We start from the raw sequence: 21,883 nt of genomic DNA, 5'->3' as shown, positions 1-21,883 counted from the left end.
CTGGCCAACAGTCTCTGTTTTCTGGAGCTCTGAAACCTTACAGCCCTTCAGAAGGGAAAACATTTTTCTTTCTTCTCCTACATACAAAAGTTACCACATCCTTTAGCCCAGGTAGCTCTGCTCAGTGAGCTTTACGAATGAAAAAAATCACTGGATTAAACCATTGCCTTGAGATCAGCCTGAAGGAGTACATTTTACAAAAGACCAAGTGATGCCCACAGTTAATTTTTTAACTTAATTTTTTTACCATCAGTTTAGTGTCGTCAGCAGGAAAGACTCCCCCAATTTTGGTGAGACCTAACATCTGAAAAAAAGTACTCTCTTCTATATGCCTTTCTAGAATTAGGGGTTTATTTCAGATCCCTTCCGACTATGCATCAGCTTTGTACTCTGACTCACAATCTATTTTTGCTTGTCATTCATAGGTGACAGCAGGCATTCATTCATGTTGTCTCCAAATTAGTTTTCGTGTAAGCGTCGTGTCTTTGTAATCAGACAGATGGCCCAGGTTTAATTTCTGACCGCGGCTTTCGCCTGTCACAGAAGAAAATGCCATTTGTTACTATCTAAAGGATCTGCAGTGACACATTCCAGGCAGTTCAATCTGGAGTTGAGGGAGGATTGCACACAGTGAAGTCTTTAAGAGAAGTATCAAGGCCGGAGTCCAGGCACAAAAGAATCCCACTCAAACTGCAGAGGTTTGACACATTTATTAGAACAAGCAGTTAACAAAAATTCCCTAAGTATAAAATCTAAATGTTCTTGAGTCCCCTCACAGCCAGGGGAGTCACAGCATGAAGGGCAGATCGAAGTTCTTCTCACCAGTGCCAAAGTAGATGTAGCCGTATTGCTTGGTCATGGGGACATGGTAGAACGTCAGTCCCAGCCACAGCAGGCTCCGCAGCACCACCACAGTGCCTCCTTTCTCTACCTGGACAGTCCAGGAGCCTGTGAAAGAACGTGTGCTCATGAGTCGCTCGAAAGGAGAAACGGGCAGGGTTCCTGAAGCAAGGTCTTCCTGAGAGATGGGCTGCACTAGGCTCTGCCTGACCAGTTAACAGTGCACAAGGCTACAATGGAGTCTGTGACACCTGAAAAGGGAAAAGTCAGGGAGACCAGAACCCTTGATGCCCTGTTTTCTGTTGTCAGTTCAGCATTGCAGGCTGCCCTCATTTCCAGACGTCTGTGTCTAGGTTCCCACGGTAGCCTCTTCCCCTGGCTATGATGGTAATGTCATATGCATCACAGGAAAGGGACCCCTGGAGCTCCTGACTTGTATACTTGGTCCCTAGGAGAGGCTACAGCTATTCTTGGCTGCTTTTGAGTGGGCAGCAGTTACTCTAACAAGCTCTGCCACCTACTTGGTCTCGCCAACAGCTATAGAGAGCCAAGCCTAGCTGTAGCAATCCTGGCATAGATATGAAATGTCTTCTGAAAATAAATTTCTGGCATTAGTAGTGGGAAGAGGAAGGCGGCACCTTCCTGCTCCAGGGAAAACTCATTTCCCTGATGCAGCAACTAGGAAAGAGGAAGAAGAGTAAGTGAAAAGCAGGGCATTTCCTATCTCAGAAATTTGCAGAAAAGGCTTGTTCTCTTCAGTCTTTCTTGGCTCCACCATTGAAGAGGATGTGTGTGGTAGGGGCAAAGGGATTAGGTTTCCGCATTAATTTTGCTTTGGCTCTGCAGAGGAGGTTCAGAGCCAGTGTGCAAATGCAATTTCTATTGGATGCTAGGAGCTCTGAGCCACTGAGTATTTGTTTTGCATCTGACACGACAGCCTGGGAACAACGCCGAAGGAGAGGGGGCTGGAGCGTCAGCTTGGATTCAATGCTGGAGGGCAAGAAGCTGCCAGGAGAAGAAAATACCAACTTCAGCACCAAATCAGTAATGCCTAGAGGCTACAATGTAGGGAAGAAGGTTCCTGATGAATCTCCACCTAGAAACAAATGCAGCAGGCCCAAATTGAAAAAAAAAAACTGGCCTGGAGTCAAGCAGTCAGCCTGTCTGCAGGCAAAGCCAAAATCTGCCCGTTCCAGAGAAAGCAGAAAGCGCATCATGTGTTGGGCCATTTAAGACTATTCATCTTTGTAGATAATTTTAGGCTCATCAATTTATGCTGTGACTCAACGCTCACTCATGTCATGGGTTAGCCTGGTGAAGAGTTGCTCTGATTGCTGTCAGCTGCCAGTCCTTCCCCTTCACACTAACTTCTGACTCTTGGCCAATTTTAGTCCCATCCAACAAACGGCTGAAGGGCTTTAACGCCACCAGTTCCTACAACAGGTCTCCACAGGAAGTAGCCCAAGGGTTGACTGCAGCTCCTGAAGCTATTTGTTTGGCCTGCCTGCAGCTGGGAGGAAGCACTGGCTGTTTGGCTCTCCTGGCAGCCAAGAGGCAGCAGCTCACTGGGCAGTGGGTGTTGTGTAGCTTTGGGCCCTTGTGTGCTCACTCACAGCACGTGTAAGTCTCTTACATGGTTCATGGCAAACTGCAGTAGTTGAGGGGAAACCTGTATATGGCAGCTGCAGAGTTGGAGAGGAACACCACAGTTCAAAGCCTTGTAAAACTCTCTTCGATTATGTGCAAATGTGGAAATAAATGAACAGCAAGAACGACTAATTTCCACAACAGTCAACAAACTTTGACAAACGGACTCTGGCTGCAGGATAGAAGTACAAGAGAGAAACTGACAGCCCTTAAAGACTCAGGAGATTTCTGCACTCCAGAGCTCACTTCTGAGAAACTGAGAGGACTGGCTGATTCCACAGAAGGCTGTGCTGCCATTCAGTGGAATCTAGACAGGCTTGAGAGTTGGGCAGAGAGGAATCTCATGAGTTTCAACAAAGGGAAGTGCAGAGTCCTGCATCTGGGAAGAAACAGCCCCATGCACCAGTACAGGCTGGGGGTGACCTGCTGGACAGCAAGTCTGCAGAGAGAGACCTGGGAGTCCTGGTTGATAATAAACTGAATGTGAGCCAGCAATGTGCCCTCATGGCCAAGAAGGCCAATGGCATCCTAGGATGCATCAAGAAGAGTGTGGCCAGCAGGTCAAGGGAGGTTCTTCTCCCTCTCTACTCTGCCCTGGTGAGGCCTCATCTGGAGTCCTGTGTCCAGTTCTGGGCTCCTCAGCTCAAGAGGGACAGGGAAGTGCTGGAGAGAGTCCAGTGCAGGGCCACCAAGATGATCAGGGGACTGGAGCATCTTTCTTATGAGGAAAGGCTGTGGGAACTGGGGCTGTTCAGCCTGCAGAAGAGAAAACTGAAGGGAGATTTCATTAACACAAGTACCTAAAGAGTGTATGTGAAAAGGATGGGACAGTACTTTTTTCTGTAGTGTCCAGTGACAGGACAAGGGGTAATGGGATGAAGCTGGAACACAAAAAGATAACAAAAAACATGAGGAAAAACTATTTCATTGTTCAGGTATGGGAGTCCTGGCACAGGCTGCCCAGGGAGGATGTGGAGTCTCCTCTGGAGGTTTTCAAACCCCGCCCAGACACATTCCTGTGTGACTGATTGAGGTGGTCCTGCTTGAGCAGAGGGTTGGACTAGATGATCCCTAAAGGTCCCTTCCAACCCCTACCATTCTGTGATTCTGTGACTCACTCAGTTCCATGTGTCCACCAAAGACCTACAGCTGGAATCACAGTAACACAAAGCACTACTTAACATAGAGCAGGACCAGTACAGGCATGTGCCATCTTTTCACTTCCTTTGCACTGTGATGTTCTTTGTGCAGGTCCTAGTTAAAACATGAGCTAGTGTCTTCGCAAGCAGTGGTTTCTCATACAAAGCAACCCCAATCCCCCATGCAGCCTTACCAGTGCCACTCACGTGGACACAAACTGGACTGAATCTTTGTCCTGCCTGGAGTAAAAACACATACTACAGTTCAGCCACTGGGATTACAGATTCTGACTGACTGGGTTGCTGACAAAATCTGCATGTCCTTAAGAAACTTTTCTACTTGGATAGCAGCACCAAATGCACCCAGATGAACACTTCACTATAGGGCAGATCATTCAGTGGCTGAAGCACTACAGCCATCTGCTGTTGAAGGACAAGCTTTCAAACAGCTTCTTGAACTTTGCCTCTGCAAGTTTTCGGCATTTGCTAGTGGCAGCAGCTAGACTATGCATAGCGGTGTTGAGCAACAAGTGGCAAGCAAATAGGTCTGAATTGTGATAAATATTTTTTTTTCCATTTCTTTTTTGAACACCAAGCTTATTTTGCTTTCAGTGCAGGGTTCTTGCAGCTTGAATTTGCAGAAATGATCTGCAAGCCCTTCTTCCAAATACTGGTGTTTCTGGCTGCAGCTTTACACATTGGTTTGCAGATTGGACTAAACTTTTGGAAGAGTTTCTCTGACAATAAGATAATGGCATGAGGAACTCTCCTTGTCTTTGATTTAGGACCAGTCCTCTGAGAAGTACGTCTGACAAGCATAGGACTGTGCCATGCCTTGTCTTGCTGAGTGGTGAAAGCCTTTAGGGATTATCTAGTTTGCTAATGCCTCCTAATATAGTGGAAGCATGCAGCAGCCTCAGTACATGTGATAGCTTGTGTGTATATATATGTGTATATGTACACAGATGAACCCTCTGCCCCAAACTATTTACAAATAACAAAAAGAAATGCCTAGAGCATGACAAATGGGAAAGGTGAGAGGGAAAACAAAGATATTAATGCTCTCCAGAACTATATCTCATCTACAAACTTCTTTTTGTTGGACAAATTTGCAGAGAAGGTAGAGTAAATCAAGTTCAACTTAATTAAATTCCCATATCTGTGCTATAGGGCAATACAGTACATAGTTCCATGATCTCCCCAGGGCATTTACCCGTTATCTCTCAGGCTTATCAATCTCTGCAAAGTATTCATCAGCAGTTAACTCTGGTGATCAAAGGAACTTCCCATACATCTTCATACCTGGCAGAAATGGACAGATGTAATGGAAGAGAGCTCCGTTCACTTTTATGCTAGATCTGTGAAGGCTATGATGTGCAGCTCCTTCATTTCCCTACCGTCTATTCAAGCTGCAAACTCTCAAAGGGCTCAGAGCTGTCATTTCATAAATGTGAGACGTTTGGAGAATGCTAAGTTGTTATACTTTCCAGGTCTTTTCTGACTTAATTTGATGCAAATATGGACAATAACATTTTGCTGATGCTGCATAAGTCTTCCTGTGAAATAAGGACCTGAACAAAATAAGCAGGTTACTTAAGGGTAATCCCAACTGGATTGATGCAACACAGGTTGAGGACAGGAAAAAAATTACAAGAAACTGCCGGAAACTGTAATGTTATTTTCGCTCAGATCCAGTTTTCAGACAGAATGATCACAGAACTGTTTAGGTTGGAAAAGACTTTAACATCATCAAGTCCAACCACTAACCTCACACTGCCAAGCCCAGCACTGAACCATGTCCCTCAGCACCTCAGCTACACGGCTTTTAAATATCTGTCTCCAGGGACGGTGACTCCAGCACCTCCCTAGGCAGCCCATTCCAATGCTTGACAACCCTTTCAGTGAAGAAGATTTTTCTAATCTCCAATCTAAACCTCTCCTGGCACAACTTGAGCCCATTTCCTCTTGTGCTGTCACTTATAACTTAGGAAAAGAGACCAGCCCCCACCTTGCTACAACCTCCTTTCAGGTAGTTGTAGAGAGCAGTAAAATCCCCCCTCAGACTCCTTGTCTAGAGCCGCTCTTCATTCTGCAGAGAAAACAGCGTCCATAGTGCTACCTTTTACTAACCAGAGCACTGAAGACATTTTTCTAACCCAGCTATCAAAGGTAATTTTTTCAGTGTATTTTTCCAGGCTGGACTTTTGCAACACACAAAACCTGTTCAAAAACTGCATTTGATACACAGTGTTGGTGTCTCCCTTCTACATCACATTAAACATCACATTCAAGTTCTAGGACCTATCTGCTTGGTTTGGTCCTTAAAGAAAAGGAAAAAATTAGAGCCCATTATCTCAGTACATTTTTTCCCATACCTCATCACTTTGGCAGCATTTGAGGAAATGGTCCAGAAAACAAAATTAATATTTGAACACAACGAGACATGGAGAAAGTTGTTCTTGAAAGATTCAACAAAACTGTATTCTCTTCTATCACAGCCCAAATCTCACAGTCTTCAAACAAGACGGTTTTTCAAGACCACCTTTCTTGTATGAGTTTGAAATAATGATGTCATAAATCTATAAGTACTTTCATCAGTAGCTAACAAATAGTAAGAAGTAATAGCTTAAAGTGAACATGCCTTCTTTTCTCCTTCAAGGGAAAGTCTTAGAAATGCATACAGTATAAAAAAGGGATGAGAAGAATTATGAAAATTAAAGGTTTATTTTCTGCTCTTACAAATGGTTCTTGGAGGTAGGTGTAGGTCTCTACTACTATAAAAATGCAGAAGCAGTTAAAATCCTAATATTGTCTGAGAACATCCCATGGCAGTCCCTATGCTCATCATTGCCCCTGTGTTGGACAACATGCCTCTTCCTGGGAGGGTAGGAAGCTCAGAGCATCAGTCTGTAAGCTACACCCAGACTCCAAGGTAAAGCTTGCCCAGAAAAAAACCCTGAAACTATTATTATTTGCATAGGTGAGAACACAACTACAACTAGGAGACAGTAAGTAAGAGCTGGCCTTTCTGAAGTTAAATACTGATTCTAACTGAACATCTGTGCTGTAGCCTGTATTGTCCCTAAATCAGGCAGCAGAGTTAAACTCACTCATCACGCAAAGCTTGCTGAGATGCAGGGAACTGGAGGTCACTGCTGTCACGCTACAGGTTTCTCACAGTGACACTGCTCTGGTGAGGTTTCCATTCTTCAAAATACATTTATTTTAAAAGAGCAAGTTAATCTTAAACTGCACCCAGAAAACCTAAGGAAGCCAAGCACTGTCTGTGCTGAAACTATTGCCTTTTGCTGCTCCAGAAGGGAAGGGAGGGAGCTGCTGTGTGGGAGGAAAGAGCATGGGAAAAATATCCGCTGGATGAAGATCTAGAGCTTCCTATTCCCTCTTAGGATCAGGCTGCAGCCTCCACCCCTCCAAACACAGGCAGGAATTCTGAGGAGTTCCTTACATCTTTCCCAAACAAGAAAGTGCTTTGAAGATCCTGATGCTCACCCAGTGTTAAACCACTGCCTTTTTTATGGCCCTTCAAGAGCTGCCAGGACACCAGGGCTGAATTTCAAAAGTCAACCTCCTTCTCAGCTTCTTCTTCCTTTCCAGTCGCCAATAGAAATCCCTGTCTCATCCCCCGTGTCTGTCTCAGAATCTTGTAACTCACAGAGGCAATAAGGGTGCGTGAGACATTAGCTTTTAAACAAAAGCCTTTTAAGAGGGCTGTTTGCAGAAGAACTTTCCTGCCGTAACTAGTCCACTTTCAGTATGACCTCTCATAACATTGCTGCTTTGGAGGTGATTCAGCAATGCCTCTCATTTCAGTGCAAGCTTGCGAAGAAACAGCTTTAAGAGCTAGACAGCCTGGCAGAGAGGCTTCACGTCGCAAAGGCTCACAGAGGGTCATAAAAGTGACATTATCAATTCCTCTTCAAAGGGAGAAATGTCTCAAGGGAAAAGCAGCTACAGCTTGGCTGCAGTTACCATTAACACAATATACTGTCACGAGACCAGGTTATAACACATCTTGCTGCAGTCAGGCCTGAATGAGAGCAAAGTACGGTATTATAGGACCAATATTAAGACCCAGAGAGGGGTAACATAACCATTTCCCTTTGGAAAAGCAGCCGGAACTTGGCTGCACGACCCCAAGCACTTAGCTCTGACAAAGCTACACTACACCCATGGGACTTAGCTTCCATTTCCCTCCAAAAGAAAATCCTACACTGAGAAGAGCTTCCTACTTCTAATTTGCTGTCTGTAGAGAACAAAGACAAATTGCAAAGCAGAGCAGCTGTAAGGAAAGGTCACTATGCTCTGTCTCAACAAATTTCACCACACGGACATTTCACGCACAGGCTACCAGCCATAAGGACACATCCAAACACTTATGTGGGGCTCAAACTCCTTCATGCTACTTACTGGCTGCAAACTACATCTCTTTAATTTGCTTGACACACCACCTGCACCCCATATGTTAACACTGCTGTCAATATTTCCAATTCCCCATATAACTATTTAATAATAATTAAATAAAAACACAGACTGGTTGCAGGTTCAGTACTATTTTTAAAAGCCTCCAGAGCCAGGAAAGCCCAGCTTACAAACAGTCAGATGCTGCCAAGCAGCTCTTGCGTGGTCCTAATGCTTGCCATGTCTTTGACACAGAAATACAACCATGCCCAAACCTCAAAGTAAAATGATCTTATTCAGAGGCTTTTTCTCTCCGTTATCCTCTCCCACTGGGGATGCCTCTGCAGCACAAATGATTAAGACTGGCCTGGGCCTTCCATTTCCTGCTGACAAGGAAGACTCAGGGATTGCAATGTTGTCCCGCATGCACTGCATTCAGGTACCTCAAGTACTGGGTGAAATTCAGGCCATACTTAGACATTGGAAAACAATGCTGCTGAATCTAGTCAAAGCAGCCTCAGCCCTCAAACCCTTATTTCTTCCCTCATCACTCTTCAATCACAAAGATCATAAAAGCATTTATTTACTGCTCTAGTGAGTCAGGTCAGGGAAGCGATCTGTCTGAAAAATAGTCTAGCCAAAAAGAAAGTTATTTCTCCAGATGCAATCTGGCTGCACAGCCAGCGATGCCAACACAAAAGAGGGACAATAGGAAGATATAATTGAGCAGCAGAGGATGGGAAAGACTGAAAATGCTAGCACAGAAGTAATCATAGCCTCCCTTACAGCCCAGTTAGTTGGCCCTTTAGTCCTAAATCCACTTGATAATTAGAATAGAGATAGAATCCTTTTTTAATTGTTGTTGTGGCTGTTAAGCGAAAGACGCAGAGTTTGCACAGAAACCATCCAGAGCAAAGATTTGGAATGGAGTTGCCCACTAGAGGAAATAGCAAGACAATATGCAATCAAAACATAGAAGGAGTAGGAAAAACTGATTAAAATCCCTGCCATTTGGATTCTGGTGACTACAGTACAGATCCTTTTATCCTGGGTCTTCTGTAGTAAATTCAGAATCTCTCAGAGCAGCAAAGCACCCTCCTTCCAAAGCACAAGTTTACACTGGATCTCGTCACACTCCATATTTCTTGTTCAGCTGGTCGCTGTGGAAACATTTTTGGAGCGTGCCACCAGTCACGTAGCATCTACCTGGGGAGCCCCTGCATTAATCCGTCACCTTCGTGGGCTTCTGGGAGCCCATTGGTTGGTAGGAAGAAAAAGACGGAGTCTCTCACCCCTCCCTGCTCTGAATGAAAGACGCTTCCTCTAAATCTTGCTACAGGATTTCAGGCTCAATTCAGCTTCTTTGGGGCCTTTGTCACCAAACAAATGTGATGTCTTTGAAAGAAAGATTAACAGTTTGATGAAAGGATGCAATGGACAGCTTTGTTCTAGCCTGCTTCCCCCTAGAGCTTTCGGTCACTGTCACTTTCTTACCCACGGGAGAATATCTGTCTGACTCTCAGAGGAGATTATGGCCACCTTGTAAGATTTTGCCTCTCCTGATAACAAAGCACTGGCCACTTTGAGGAGGTGATAATGATGAACAGGGGCTGGATTAGGGGCAAAGAACCTCACATTGATCTCTGAATTCTGAGAGAGCACAAAGCAGTCAATGCTGGGATTCAAAACCCACGGAATGCTTAGAGCCCATCCCATTCGCACTCCTGCAGGAGAGGCAAGGCTGGAAGCCCTATCAGTCCCTCAGTTGTACGCCCTACCTCATCATTAAATTAGCAGGACTAGTTAAAAGGGTTTAGGATGGGAACAGATGGCATGGACTATAAACTGTCTGTGTTCTTGTACTAAACTAGATATAAATTCTGAGTATTTGTACCTGAAATGTTAGCCAGTTTCTGAGATGACTGTCACACTGAGCACATCCACACAACACAGTGAAGTTGTGCTGATATTTAAGCTCATTTTGAACACTACAGATGGCTAAGCATCTTCCAGTGCCTGGGACAGCCTAGTAATCTCTACACAGCACAGCTGCTGTACTAGTATACTTATAGATGAACTGCCCCTTGTCCTTTCCCTCTACACACAGCCACACACCCCTTCAGCATGCAGAATTTCAATCTGCAGGCTATTTGTGTACACTAAAACAAGACAACACCCGCTGGCTTCCTACTTGCTAAAGTTCCATGGCCAAAGGGGCAGTAAATGGTAAAGCAAAGCTATACGTGCAGGCCTGGCACCAATGCCAACCGCTGCACGGGCAAGAGCTGCCACTCCTTACATGGAGCCCTGTCAAAAACAGGCCACTCCTAGCAAAAGCTGACCTTGTTCTGACTTAGTGACACACAGACTGCCCTAGGCTTTCCCCTTGCAAGTAATTTTTCATCACTCCCTAGAGAAAGAGTTAGGCTAAGGCTGACTGATGTGGTGATAAAACTACAACTTCTGGTTCTAAGAGGCTCTACCGGCATTTCCCATCAGCTCAGCAAGAAGTTAGGTAGGCCATCACTTCTTTTAGTGAGGAGGAAAAAACTATCCCCGGAAAGTTGTTACAGACTCCGCTTCTGTCCTCATTCTTTGCAGCAGTCAGGAGGGTGAAGGACTCCACCACAGCCCTCAGTTGATGAGCAGCCCTGGTCCAGTATAAATTCGTCCAAGGCCTCTGACTAAACAAGACCCCTGAAGTGATATAGACCTAAGACGCAGACGCAGTGAATGTGCTGATTTATTATCCATAGACACGAAGCCCAAGGTAAACAGACTCTTTTCCAGAAATCAAGGTAGACCGTGGACAGCCAGTCAGAAGCTATAATACCTAGCTGGCTCAGGAGTCCTCCTGCTATGCTGCCACGTGTGAGGTTCCAGTCTGATGTTGAACTCCTGAGTGGGCAGTGTCCCAGCTGTAGGAGAGAGAACACCTTGTACCACCGATTTACTGCAGGACTGGCCTTAACAGCCTCTAAAGGCTCCCCAGTCCACACATCACTAGCAAAAATGAAGAGTGTCTCTACTTTTGAAGGATGTCAGAGACGTACTTTTGTATTTGTGTATGTCTATTGCCTGCCTGTAATTGCTGAAACGGCTCAGAAAGCTACTGAAAAGCCTGGTGACCATTCCAGAAGCTGCCTAAACTTGGAAGAGAGAATCATTTCTCCATCTCTACAATTCAAGAGCTCAGTAAACCACAAAGAGTCTGGAAACTCAGGCCATACCTTCTCCTTATTTTGATGCCGTTCTTGGTGCTTTCTCATTATACTTTTCTGCGGTTTCCTTTGCAGCCAAGCACTGACAATGCTGGCACCATAGTGCGCCCTGCTGGAAGGTAGCAGCTACGGCCATCCTCGAATTCATTCTAGTGATGGCCGACTCCAGTTTTCACAGAGAAATTCGAGTACCAGTGCTTTAACCACTAACTCACTGAGACAGCTATTCAATTTGATTCCCGCATCCGAAAGCTGACTGTTCTGATGCATGCTAACCTTCCTTCTGTAACACTATGTTATAAAGCTTGTTTGTTAAAACAACTTGTATATAGGTCAGGTAACTTCATGGAATACTGTAGCTCAGTTTCACACATGCACCAAGCTTAAGGATCACCTCTCCCAACCAGAAATGAGGGTAGCTGGTGAGCCACACTAGGTATTTTGGTCTTACATTCTGTCTACTTCTTTTTATCCTTGCTAAAATGAAGCACTGCCTTCTCATTCATTATGGGTCTTTTAGTTTGGATTTCAGTAAGACAGCTTGAAAAGCCTTGTCCCAGTGTGGCTCTTGGCAAGCTAAGAAGTAAAGTGCTCTTGCTCTCAGCTTTCACAGAGCTGGGGAGGTGCTGCTTATTGTTAAGCAATGAAAGGGGAGGGCTCAGGTCACATCTGTGAAATGTTAGCAGAGAAGGGAGGCTGGGTGAAAGTAGGTGGCCAGCATAGCATAGCACTTTGCTGGATTTTGCAAGGCCACTGGGGAGATAGGCAGCCATTTGTCTTAGAGCCCTGATAACAGGCTAACTTGCTTTCTGCTGGCTAGCTGGGGGTTGTAAATACCTCTGCAGACACAGACTCTTCAAATGGCTGGAGACAGAGGCTGATAGGGATTAATCGCCTGGGGAAGGGGGGGTGTCCGAAAGGGAGTTAATTAGCTGTGTTAATGCATCGAGATAAAGTAGGGCTCCTGGCCTCTTCCTTCCAGTACCTGGGCTTTTGGGGCAGCCAAGATGAGGCTACCAAAATGGCCCTTGTGAGTAGCCAAAGAAATCTATCTCCCAGTTAGAAATCCATCTTCAAGGGCCCATTAAGCAGTAGCTTTAGCTAAACCGATAAAAAGTGTGCTAATGAAGCTCAGAGGATGGGAGGTTGGTGTTCTAACCCAGGCTACTGCTCAGCAAGCTTACAGAAAGGCTAGTGTCCAAAGTATTCAGCCAAGGAAAGAGCCACAAATCCATTTGTCTGTAAAGTGGTGTAAGAAATGCTCCAAAACGCTGTACTTTCAGGTGAAGGAACAGAGCTACAGATGGAGTGGCTGTCACTTCCTCCACAGTCAAAATGATAAAGGAGCTGAAATGATCTTCTGTCTAGGCATTTCTCCTTCTCTTCTAGCTAATTCTTGAAACGGCAAGTAGACAAGACTTGCTATAATCCACCCTGACACTGTGTACCTGTTTAGAATTATGCTATAAAATCTCTCCCAGCATTACAGAGCCAGCTATTACATCTGAGAGGGCTCAGCTCCCCAATTTACCCTCCACAATTGACAGCAGTAAATCAGGAATCTCCTCCGTGCTTTTTTGAACCCTCATGCATCATAGTTCAAGAAGCCAACTGTACTGAGAGTCCTGCACAGGAAGCCTTTGGCATCTTTGTGTTACTGTCACTGACGATGAAGAATCCTGAGCTTCATCACCCTCCACAGCTGTCTTCAAGTTTACAGACAGGCCTACCAGGAAATGATCTGTTCTGGATTCCTATATACCACTGCCTATCAAACTCATGTAGTTAACTCATGTCTGGGACTAGCAACTTCTATTTACAATTGGATAAAATACAATTTTCAGGAAGATATCCAGTGTGATGCTAAGATACCGAGAGACAGAGGCTCATCCATGGCACTTGCTAGCTGGTAATCACTTCACTGTTAATATTCATAACTAATTTTTCATTTTAGTTTTTCTGGATATAATTTTCAGCTGCTGGTTCCTGCTCTGCCTTTCTCTGCTACACTAAATATATCTTCAGTACCCAATATTTAAACTCCATGAAGTATTTACACAGTGTAATATAGTCATTCTCATGTTTTCTTTCCATAAGATAAACAGATTGAACTGTTTATGTCTCTTACCAGTCCTTGAAACATTTTGTGGCTCTTTCCTCCAACTCTTCAGTTTCTCATTGTGCAGTAATCCAGTTCTGATTCCATTAACAATATATGCAAAAGTAAAGTGACCTCCTTGTTCCTATTTGCTATGCCCTTGTTTTTACATCTCAGATCACATTAGCCTTTTAAGTCTCAGGATCAGACTGGGATCTGATGTTCAGTAGGTTGAGCCTGGAAATCTGGCCTCCAGTTCCTGCTCTTAGATATGTGATTTTGCTACATCCAAATGTGCTTTACTTAAGTAGGCCCAGTCTACCAGATCACTGTAGCCATCTTGCCCTTGTCATGATCCTTTACTTTTAGATCATTTATAAAGGAGTTGAAGAATATCAGTACTGGCACTGGTCTCATATGAAACCCTTTCTGATCCCTTCCAGAAATCCAGTGGTTTCTGAATCACCATTAATAAGACAAATTATAGAGAATATTTCTGCAATGCTGGGATTTATTAAAAACTAGCTTTGTGAGTATGCCACAAGTTCCCTTGAGATAATGATTTTGGGAGTAACATAATCTGGCTCTGCCATTTTCATTTTTTAGCAAACAGAAACAGTTGCCTAACTCTAGCTTCCCTTAGCAAATAGTCTGAGTAGTGCCTGAAACAGCTTTTTATTGTCTTTATTTGATACAAGGCCATATTCTTTCCAAAAACAAACCAGAAAAAAATTATTCAGCATTTCTGCCTTTACACATTCTTATCAGTCTTTTTACTGTCACCATTTAGGGATAGTTTCTAGTACCATTACTATACTTTCTTTTCCTCTCAATATACTTGGAAAACATCCTCCTTACAGTTGTCATGGATTATTCCAGGTTATTGTGGCTTCCTTTGTCATCTTCTGCTCATTATCAACTCCAATTTATAGCAATCATTAATTGTTCCCAGCTTTCTGCATTGCCTTTCATATTGCTTTTTCTTTATTCTAATTCCTACTTTTACTCCATCAGTGAAGCTTTCAGCCAAAAGCAACCATTTCTTTACTAGAAGTCATGACCTTTGAATAAACTCTTCTCATAGAAATACTATTTCCACTCATATCTTTTCCATCTACAGGTTTTCTTTCCCTTTGCCTCTGACATACCTCCTGTCCTACATCAGTTTTTAACAGTGCCCTGTCGGTGTCCCTCATCTCCATATCAAAGTGATCTGGGTCAGTAATCTGTAAGAAACCTTTAGAATCAAGTTATTGCTTTTCTGAACTTTAGTTTGCAAATGCCAAAGAACCAAATTCTCTGCCGCCTGTTTTGCTTCCTCCCAAGCTTTCCATTCTACACTTAGGTCTCCTTCCATCCCCTTCCTTTATCCTTGCAGACCGTGGCATTGCCTGACCATGGTTACAGTAAAATCATCCTTCCACCTCCATTTTCACTTTCCCCAACATGCCAATGCCTCATAACTGACTACTATTTCATACCTACACACCATTATGTCATCAAGTGAAAATGATATGGGCATGCAAGGAATTACTGTTATTTGCTTAGCTATTGCATTATCTACAAATATATGTAGAACTATCAAAACGTTAGTTCCTCAAATGCTATTGCCCAGGGTGCCAAACTCCATGCACCAGAAATGACCACTCTGGCCACGTGCCAGCAGCTGAAAGGCTACATCTAATTGTGCATAAAGTTGAGCAGATTGTCTGCTTAGATTAGAGCAAACAAGCTTATCTTTAATGCAGGCATATGGCCAGCAAAACCTACAGATCGCAGCATGAACCATTCTGGCCAGCTGGCCATTGGGATCAGAATGAAGCATTACACAATCTGATGCTGTGGTGACAGAAGACCAGTATCACACCCCATCCATGTTCAAACATCATGGCTCAGGCCACTCAAACGCAGGAGTCTGCAGAGAGACAGAGAGTCGAAAGGAGATAAACAGCTTGCATTTGCTTTTGAGACAGGGTTCACATTCTCCCACTTTTCTCTATAATCATTAAAAAACGTTTTTTTTTAAATAAAAGCCAAGTCACATAGTCACTTCTCTGTCACATCTCTGGAAGCTGAGACACCAAGAAAAAACAGACAGACCCAGAATATGATTGGGGGAGGAGCAGCAGCATTTTCTGAACTCTTCAAGTGCACAGATAACCTGATAGAAAGACACAGACAGAATCTGGAACCTGTGATCACCATAGATATCACTGCTTAAGATAAGGGTGGCAGACACTTTTGTTATAAAACTCCAGGTTTTCCAATTTCGCACTAAACTCTCTGCTATTACCATTGTTTCCTTTATTCAACCCAGTTTTAACTTCCTTTCTTCCCACCTCTAAGCTGTCATATAAAATCTTCTCTCTGCCTCCATCTTTCCATTCTGTGAGACACCTCTGCTCTCCTATAATGACACACCATAGGTTTCATGACAGTTACTCCCTTGACAGCTGTCACAGATGCTCAATTAATATCAATTAATAAAACTATTCCAACAAAGTTGTTACTTTTAGACTGGTTAAATTCAGCCCTTAATCTACCAGTCCCGTTTGTTGGGTATTTTACGATGCTGGGGGAATTACAGCCAATGCAGGCTGGCAGCATCACTCAGCTATCACTCACCTCCAGTCCACTTTCCATGTATTCATTTGGTGTAGAGATAATTCTGGCTTCAGTCACAATTCTAGATGCAATACATTTAGAAATTCATACATCTGCTCTGACAGTTATTGTTTAAGAGAAGATCTAGCCAGGACAGGTAAGAAAAGCTTCAGGTCAAAATGAGGGGATTTGCCAGAGCTATGACCAATATGTCAGGAAACAGAAAAAGCACTGCCTGCTCTGGGTCAGGACCAAGATACACTGGCAGAGTGAAGGAAGGTGATCCAAGAACCAGAGCTTAAGTGCCCTGCAACAAGGAATTAGTGACTTCAGTAGAGATAAAATCAGCAGAAAGCCTGCGCCTGACCTCTGTTCTTTTTTACCCCCTACATTTTCACAATCAACCAGAACTTTAGGCAACCTGAATGCTTGTTAAAGGGGGGTGGGTTGATCTTTCTTTAATGTCAGAGCTCCTATCTGCACATAATAGAGTGCAACTAAAGGGTCTACATGCCTTACTGATCCTATAACTAGTTCCTGTCTTACTTCCTTCACCTGACAAGCTCATTCCATCAATCTCCAGGTTCAATCCAAAAAAGAGCAGGATAATACAGCCATAGCTTCCCAGGCATCATGATGAATCTTCTCATCTTCCATTAAGAAGCACTTAGCTGCACTTGAGCTCAGGTAGTCTCTGAGAGGTAACTTTTTTTGAGGAGACTGAGATATGCACTGAGACTGAGATCCCACAGCCTTCTGGGAAGGGGGCAAAGGTTCAAGCTTACACAGACCTCAGGATGCCACAGGAAGACAAATGTGGCAGTGTCACAGCTAAGCCTCACTTTCTATCTGCCACTGGGTAAAATACGGCTACAAGTCAAATTTAAAGACTCCAACAAAATCACTATCATGTCTGACACAAAGCATGACCTGAGAGTTTCCCAGTCCCTTGAAGCAGATATGAAACACTGAAGAATGATATCTGTAATCTTCCAAAGGTGCCATTCTCCATCACAGCTGGAGGTGGCTAAAACTAGACACTAGACCTGCGATGCAAAATTAGCCTTCAGGCTCTTAGCCCTTGAGGACCATTTTCTAGTGGAAACAGGGAAAGCATGGCAGATTTATGTCCTGTTCTGTGGCTTCAGGCTCCCCTAGAAAAAAGAAGTGTGTGCAGGAGTGGAATGCAGACAGTAGCAACATCTGAACTAACATACAAAACCAGAGATACAATTTTCTTAGGAGGTATCTAGGACCTAACCCTCCCTTGACCCTCCTTGCCATACCCTTTTTCAAGTCAAATGGGCCAACTCAATGAGTATGTAAAAATGTGCAGTCTTTCCAGACTGCACCTCTGAAAAATGACTGCAGCAAGGACAGTCCCAGGAAGTTGAACAGTACTTTTGATTTTAGCACTGTTTGTGTCCTGAGCAGTCAAAAATGCTCAGAATTCAGGAAGGAACTCACTAGGTTCATTTCTGAGTTCTTTTTTGCCCAAGGAAAGATTAGGAAATATGTGTATGTGTGCATGTGAATATATATATATGAGGCAAAGTTTGAAAAGCTATTTACATCACTAGCAATTCACTCTCCCCCATACAATTCCATCTGGCACAGGACGCCTACTATCCTATCCTGCTACTCTAGGATGCGAATAAAATAGCAAACCTAAGTTCTGATTGTGTCCCAAGAGTCTTTCTACATGGCAGGATGTGAAAACATTTGTCCCAATCCACAATAAGGCAACACATCAGCAGAAAGCAGTTAGAAACAAATAACAAGTCATTCACATCTCTTTGGAGAAATATCCTGCCAAAGGAATCCCTGGGAGCAGCTTTAAAAATATTAAACAGTTGTGTCCAGCATAACATTAGAGATGTGAACTGAAGAGGTATTCCAGCATGCACATCTTCCTTTCTCTTTCCATGATGTATTAATCTTGCCAGACTACAGATTATTCCACACCACTGCATTTCTAACACAGTTTCTCCCAGGAAAGTTTGAATCCAGCCTCTCAGAGATATCAGTTTAGTGTTAATGAGTCCCCATTTAGATAAGAAGAGCAATACTGGGTGGGACAAGAGGTGTGAAATACTTCAAACCACATAAATTCTCTCTATCAGGAGAGGAGTTATCTCTCTCTAAAGAGGTACCAGCTATCACAGGATTTACACAAGTCAGGATAGAACAGAGCAGAAGGGTTAGCTGCTGGTTTGGTCAGAAGATCTGTTGTGAGGATTTGACAGCCCTGGTACACTTACATCTTACCACTGTACGGATTTATAGCTGCTTAAACAAGAAATTAAGTACAAACTTAGTAAAGGATCAAGTTCCTTTACAGATATGCAGAGCTTTACCCAAGCATGCCAACTCCACAGTAACTTATGGCTTTTCCCGTCGGTGTTTCTCAGGCTACTCAGACTGCATTTCCTCATTACATCTCTTTATTCTGCTACCTTTACCTTGTGGGATATCATGCTCCAGAGAGTCTAGGAAGTCAGTGGATGGGTCCAGGTCAGCCTTTTCCAGCAGGGTTTTTTTCCTTAGGTTAACAGGCTCAGCAAAGTGGAAATAGGATGTTAACTTTTTTGCCTCCGTCAAAGAGAGACCTGCAAATAGCCATGGGTGACCATTAAAACAGTGAGCTGGGCCAACATATGTTATGCCATCAAATGTCATACTGTTCCTCTAATGCTCACAGCACAGAACAGAATCACAATCCGTCTCCAAGGGACTTGACAGAAGACCAAAGACTTGCTAGAAACGGGTGGTGGTAGGCCCTGATTCTGTGCCTTACAGACCATGCTAACAGCAGGCCCAGATCAGGAATGGGCACCAAGTTGAGGCCAACTCCCTGTGCCTGTTTGCTTACGTCCTGTATCGAGATGGAGAATTCACTGCAGCTGTAATTGCTAAACACTGACATAAACTGTACACACACAAATGAAACTGCAGGTTTAATGACTCAGAGCAGTTATTGACTTTCCTCCCACCTTCCAGAGTTGAATCATGTACCTGAACATTAGTCACATGGGATTCTGTCCTCCCTGTTCATCTTACCCAAGGGAAAAGTAAACCTCAAGTCAAAACGTCAACTGGAGAAAGTAGTCTTCATTTATAGCTTTCACGATCAAAGTGCAGTTCTAGTGGATCCTTATAAAGACGATGAGAATTTACCTTCAAAGTTTCTGTTTTCATGCACAGACCCAAGAGGAGTCTTCACAAATGCTCCCCGGGGGACGATACCAACTGCTCTGTCTATCTGTTCTATGGTAGCTACGAGGCGGGCCTCCTCCTTCATCACGGGCTTTAAAGAAAAATAGGCACATTTTAAAAGCAGGGCTTTCCTTGTTGTCATTGCTGAAAGTAAACTCAAAGTGACAATAAAAACCACAACAGACTCATCAGCTTGGAGCCTGAAGGCACTAAGAAGGAGACCACAAACTGGGCATTCTTCTCATATGACATGAAATGTATCTAGGAGCAGACCGTCTAGACTCATCAGAGGACTAACTATCCCTCCATCTGTCCTTTCCTCCCTCTCAATTAAGATGCCTGAACTATTCAATTATAAAGAATGGTACTTGCAGTTCCTACAGAAACTACAGTAAGGATCCCTATCAATAGAACAAAAGGGAGACAGAATATTTTTGAGTCATGTCTAACTCCAGAAGTAAGTGAAGTAAGAATTTAATCAAGAAGCTGGGAAGTTATGTATATTCTGCCAGAGCACAGGCTCAGGCTGCCCAGGTTGGTGGAGGAGAAGCTACCACCTGTGCAATGTGAGAGGTACAACTGTAGTGTAGAGAGTTCAAAAGTTTTGTTGCATTTACCTCCTTACCATCTTCAAACAGTCCTTCAGCATCTTCCGTGTTTACCACAGTGAGCTCGTACTCAAAAGAAGGATCCCCCTGGAAGCGGCCCACCAGCTGCATGGCCTGCGCGACCATCTCCTCAGTGGCTGGTGGCAGGAGGTACCATTCCACACAGTTGAAGCTGCCGGCGACAAGTATGACACCAGCCTGAGCCCATTGAAGAGCAGCACTCGATGCAGCTTTGCCAAGCAAGACTCCCTCCAGGAGCGCTGGGCAGTGCCTCACGGCTCCCCAGCCCCTTCTCTTCACCCCCCAGACCCCAAACCAGCCTTCCGAAGCCGTTTAGGCCTCCCCACTCCCAACGTCCTCAGGTAGGTGCCGGTCCCCAGCAGGGAATGGCGGTGAGACCCGGCCCAGCCCAGTCTCCACACCTGTAGAGGCGGCTGCGCAGAGCGGCGCAGTCTGGGCCTAGCCCCTCGGCGATGTAGTAGGTGCCGTGCAGGCCCTGGATGCAGCCCCAGAACCAGACCCGCTGGAAGCGGTAATCGCGCTGGAGGAGCGTCAGCGTGGACCCCAGCACGGCCAGCTTCTCCGGGCTCAGCCCCGAGCCGCCGCCGGCCACCAGCTCCAGCGCGGCGGGCAGCGACGCCGCCTCCATGGCGGATCCGCGTCACCGTTGCCGAGCAACCGTCACGTTGCCGCGGCGCTGGGGTCAAGGGTGACGGCGTGCTTCCGAACGGCTTGGAACGCCAATCAAAGCGGGGGGGAGAAGGGGGCCGCCGTGGCAGCGGTGGTCCCGCCTCTCCGTTGCCATGGAAACGGCGCTGAGGTGTGCAGGGGGACAATGGCAGTACCTCCCTACCACCGCAGTCCCTGGTTCCGGGCATCCAGCACAGGAGGGTGACCGGCTAGAGCTAAGGCCCCGCCGGGCAGGCCCAACAGATGAGGCAGGAGGGGAGCCGCTGAGGCGGGCATCTCACAGGGGCTTTAGTAGCTCAGCGCCTCAGCACACATGGGCTCACACCAGGCCACAGGGGTTCTCAGCAGTGTGCCATCAGTCAGTCAGGGGCTTCCTCCAGAGCAACGAAGGAGAAAGCAGGGCCCTGGAGAGCCTGCAGGCAGCTGCCTATGCCGACAGGTCCTGCCGGACCAGCCTCGTGTAAAACTAACCCTGTCCCAAGAGCTGGCAAGCGGCATCCCATTAAGAGTGCGGTTAGGAGTGGCTGACCTGCACAGGTGTGCCTCTGTTTCAAAAATTCAAGACAAGTCCGTAAAATCAGGAGGGCAAGCAATTGTATCGCACTTCAGCTGGCATACCACAAAGGCTTCATTTTCCTCATTTTTGACATGGACAGCAGTTAAAAGAATCCTGCTGAATCCCACTGCTTAGGGTGTCATTTTTGCAGATCTTATCTAGTTCATGCACATCTATAAATAAATGGCTTATTTATAAATGATAACATTTGGATCACTCTTCGGGGGCTCATTTTGCTGAATCACATACAGACAGACATCCACAAAACAGCCTCTGCCCTAAAAGTCTCCAATCTGGCTTAATACAAAATGCAATAAATAAATAATGAGATTGTGCAGCTGCTTAGACAAATAGAATTTCTGTTTGACGTCTTCAGGAAGTTTAAGCCTTTATAGATGTCCATTATATAAATATGTGTGCGTGCACTTATATTTAAATCCATTCTCACGTCATAAATTATTGGATTTCTTTTTCGCCCATTTCCTGTTCACTTCTAAGGAAAATACCAATCCTGGGACCACTGCCTGTAACAGTTGTCACCTGCTCGTCTGTCAAGTGCAATGTTTAATGAGCTGCACAGTGCACAGTCTGACCCATTAGTTTTCCTTAACACCACACAAAAAGTAACTCAGATTCCTGAAGGTTAACCACCTCTCTTGGACATGAATCAGGTAGAACGTGTAGGAGCAACTGCAAACTTTTTGTCCATACTGTCATCACTCTGTGCCATGGTTGGATTTTCTGTATGGGAATAGGTGCTCTCAGACTTTGCAAACTCATTTAATCACTGATATCTCTAAAACTATGTGTTAGTGTTTTATGTTGAGGCTATTATCTGGCCAGTG

General features: G+C 44.7%; 1 protein-coding gene across 2 annotated transcripts; it reads right to left on the bottom strand.

Annotated features, from left to right (window-relative positions):
* Nucleotides 1-695: 695 nt before the first annotated feature.
* RSPH9 (radial spoke head component 9) lies at nucleotides 696-20,441 on the bottom strand. Of its 2 annotated transcripts, none has more exons than XM_010198136.2 (5): nucleotides 20,215-20,441; nucleotides 19,802-19,964; nucleotides 19,146-19,275; nucleotides 18,431-18,577; nucleotides 696-948 (listed from the first exon to the last, which is right to left on the bottom strand). In XM_010198136.2, the coding sequence occupies exons 1-5, from the start codon at nucleotides 20,439-20,441 to the stop codon at nucleotides 788-790; spliced, it is 828 nt and encodes a 275-aa protein (XP_010196438.2). In that variant the 3' UTR covers nucleotides 696-787. The 2 variants fall into 2 exon arrangements, with proteins under 2 accessions (XP_010196438.2, XP_061845929.1); XM_061989945.1 differs by lacking the exon at nucleotides 696-948 and adding an exon at nucleotides 15,166-15,279.
* Nucleotides 20,442-21,883: the final 1,442 nt, after the last annotated feature.

Source organism: Colius striatus, chromosome 2, assembly GCF_028858725.1.
Source record: "Colius striatus isolate bColStr4 chromosome 2, bColStr4.1.hap1, whole genome shotgun sequence".
NCBI lineage: Eukaryota > Metazoa > Chordata > Aves > Coliiformes > Coliidae > Colius > Colius striatus.
The sequence above is the reverse complement of the archived record's forward strand: the minus strand, read 5'-3'. Positions and strand labels throughout refer to the sequence as shown.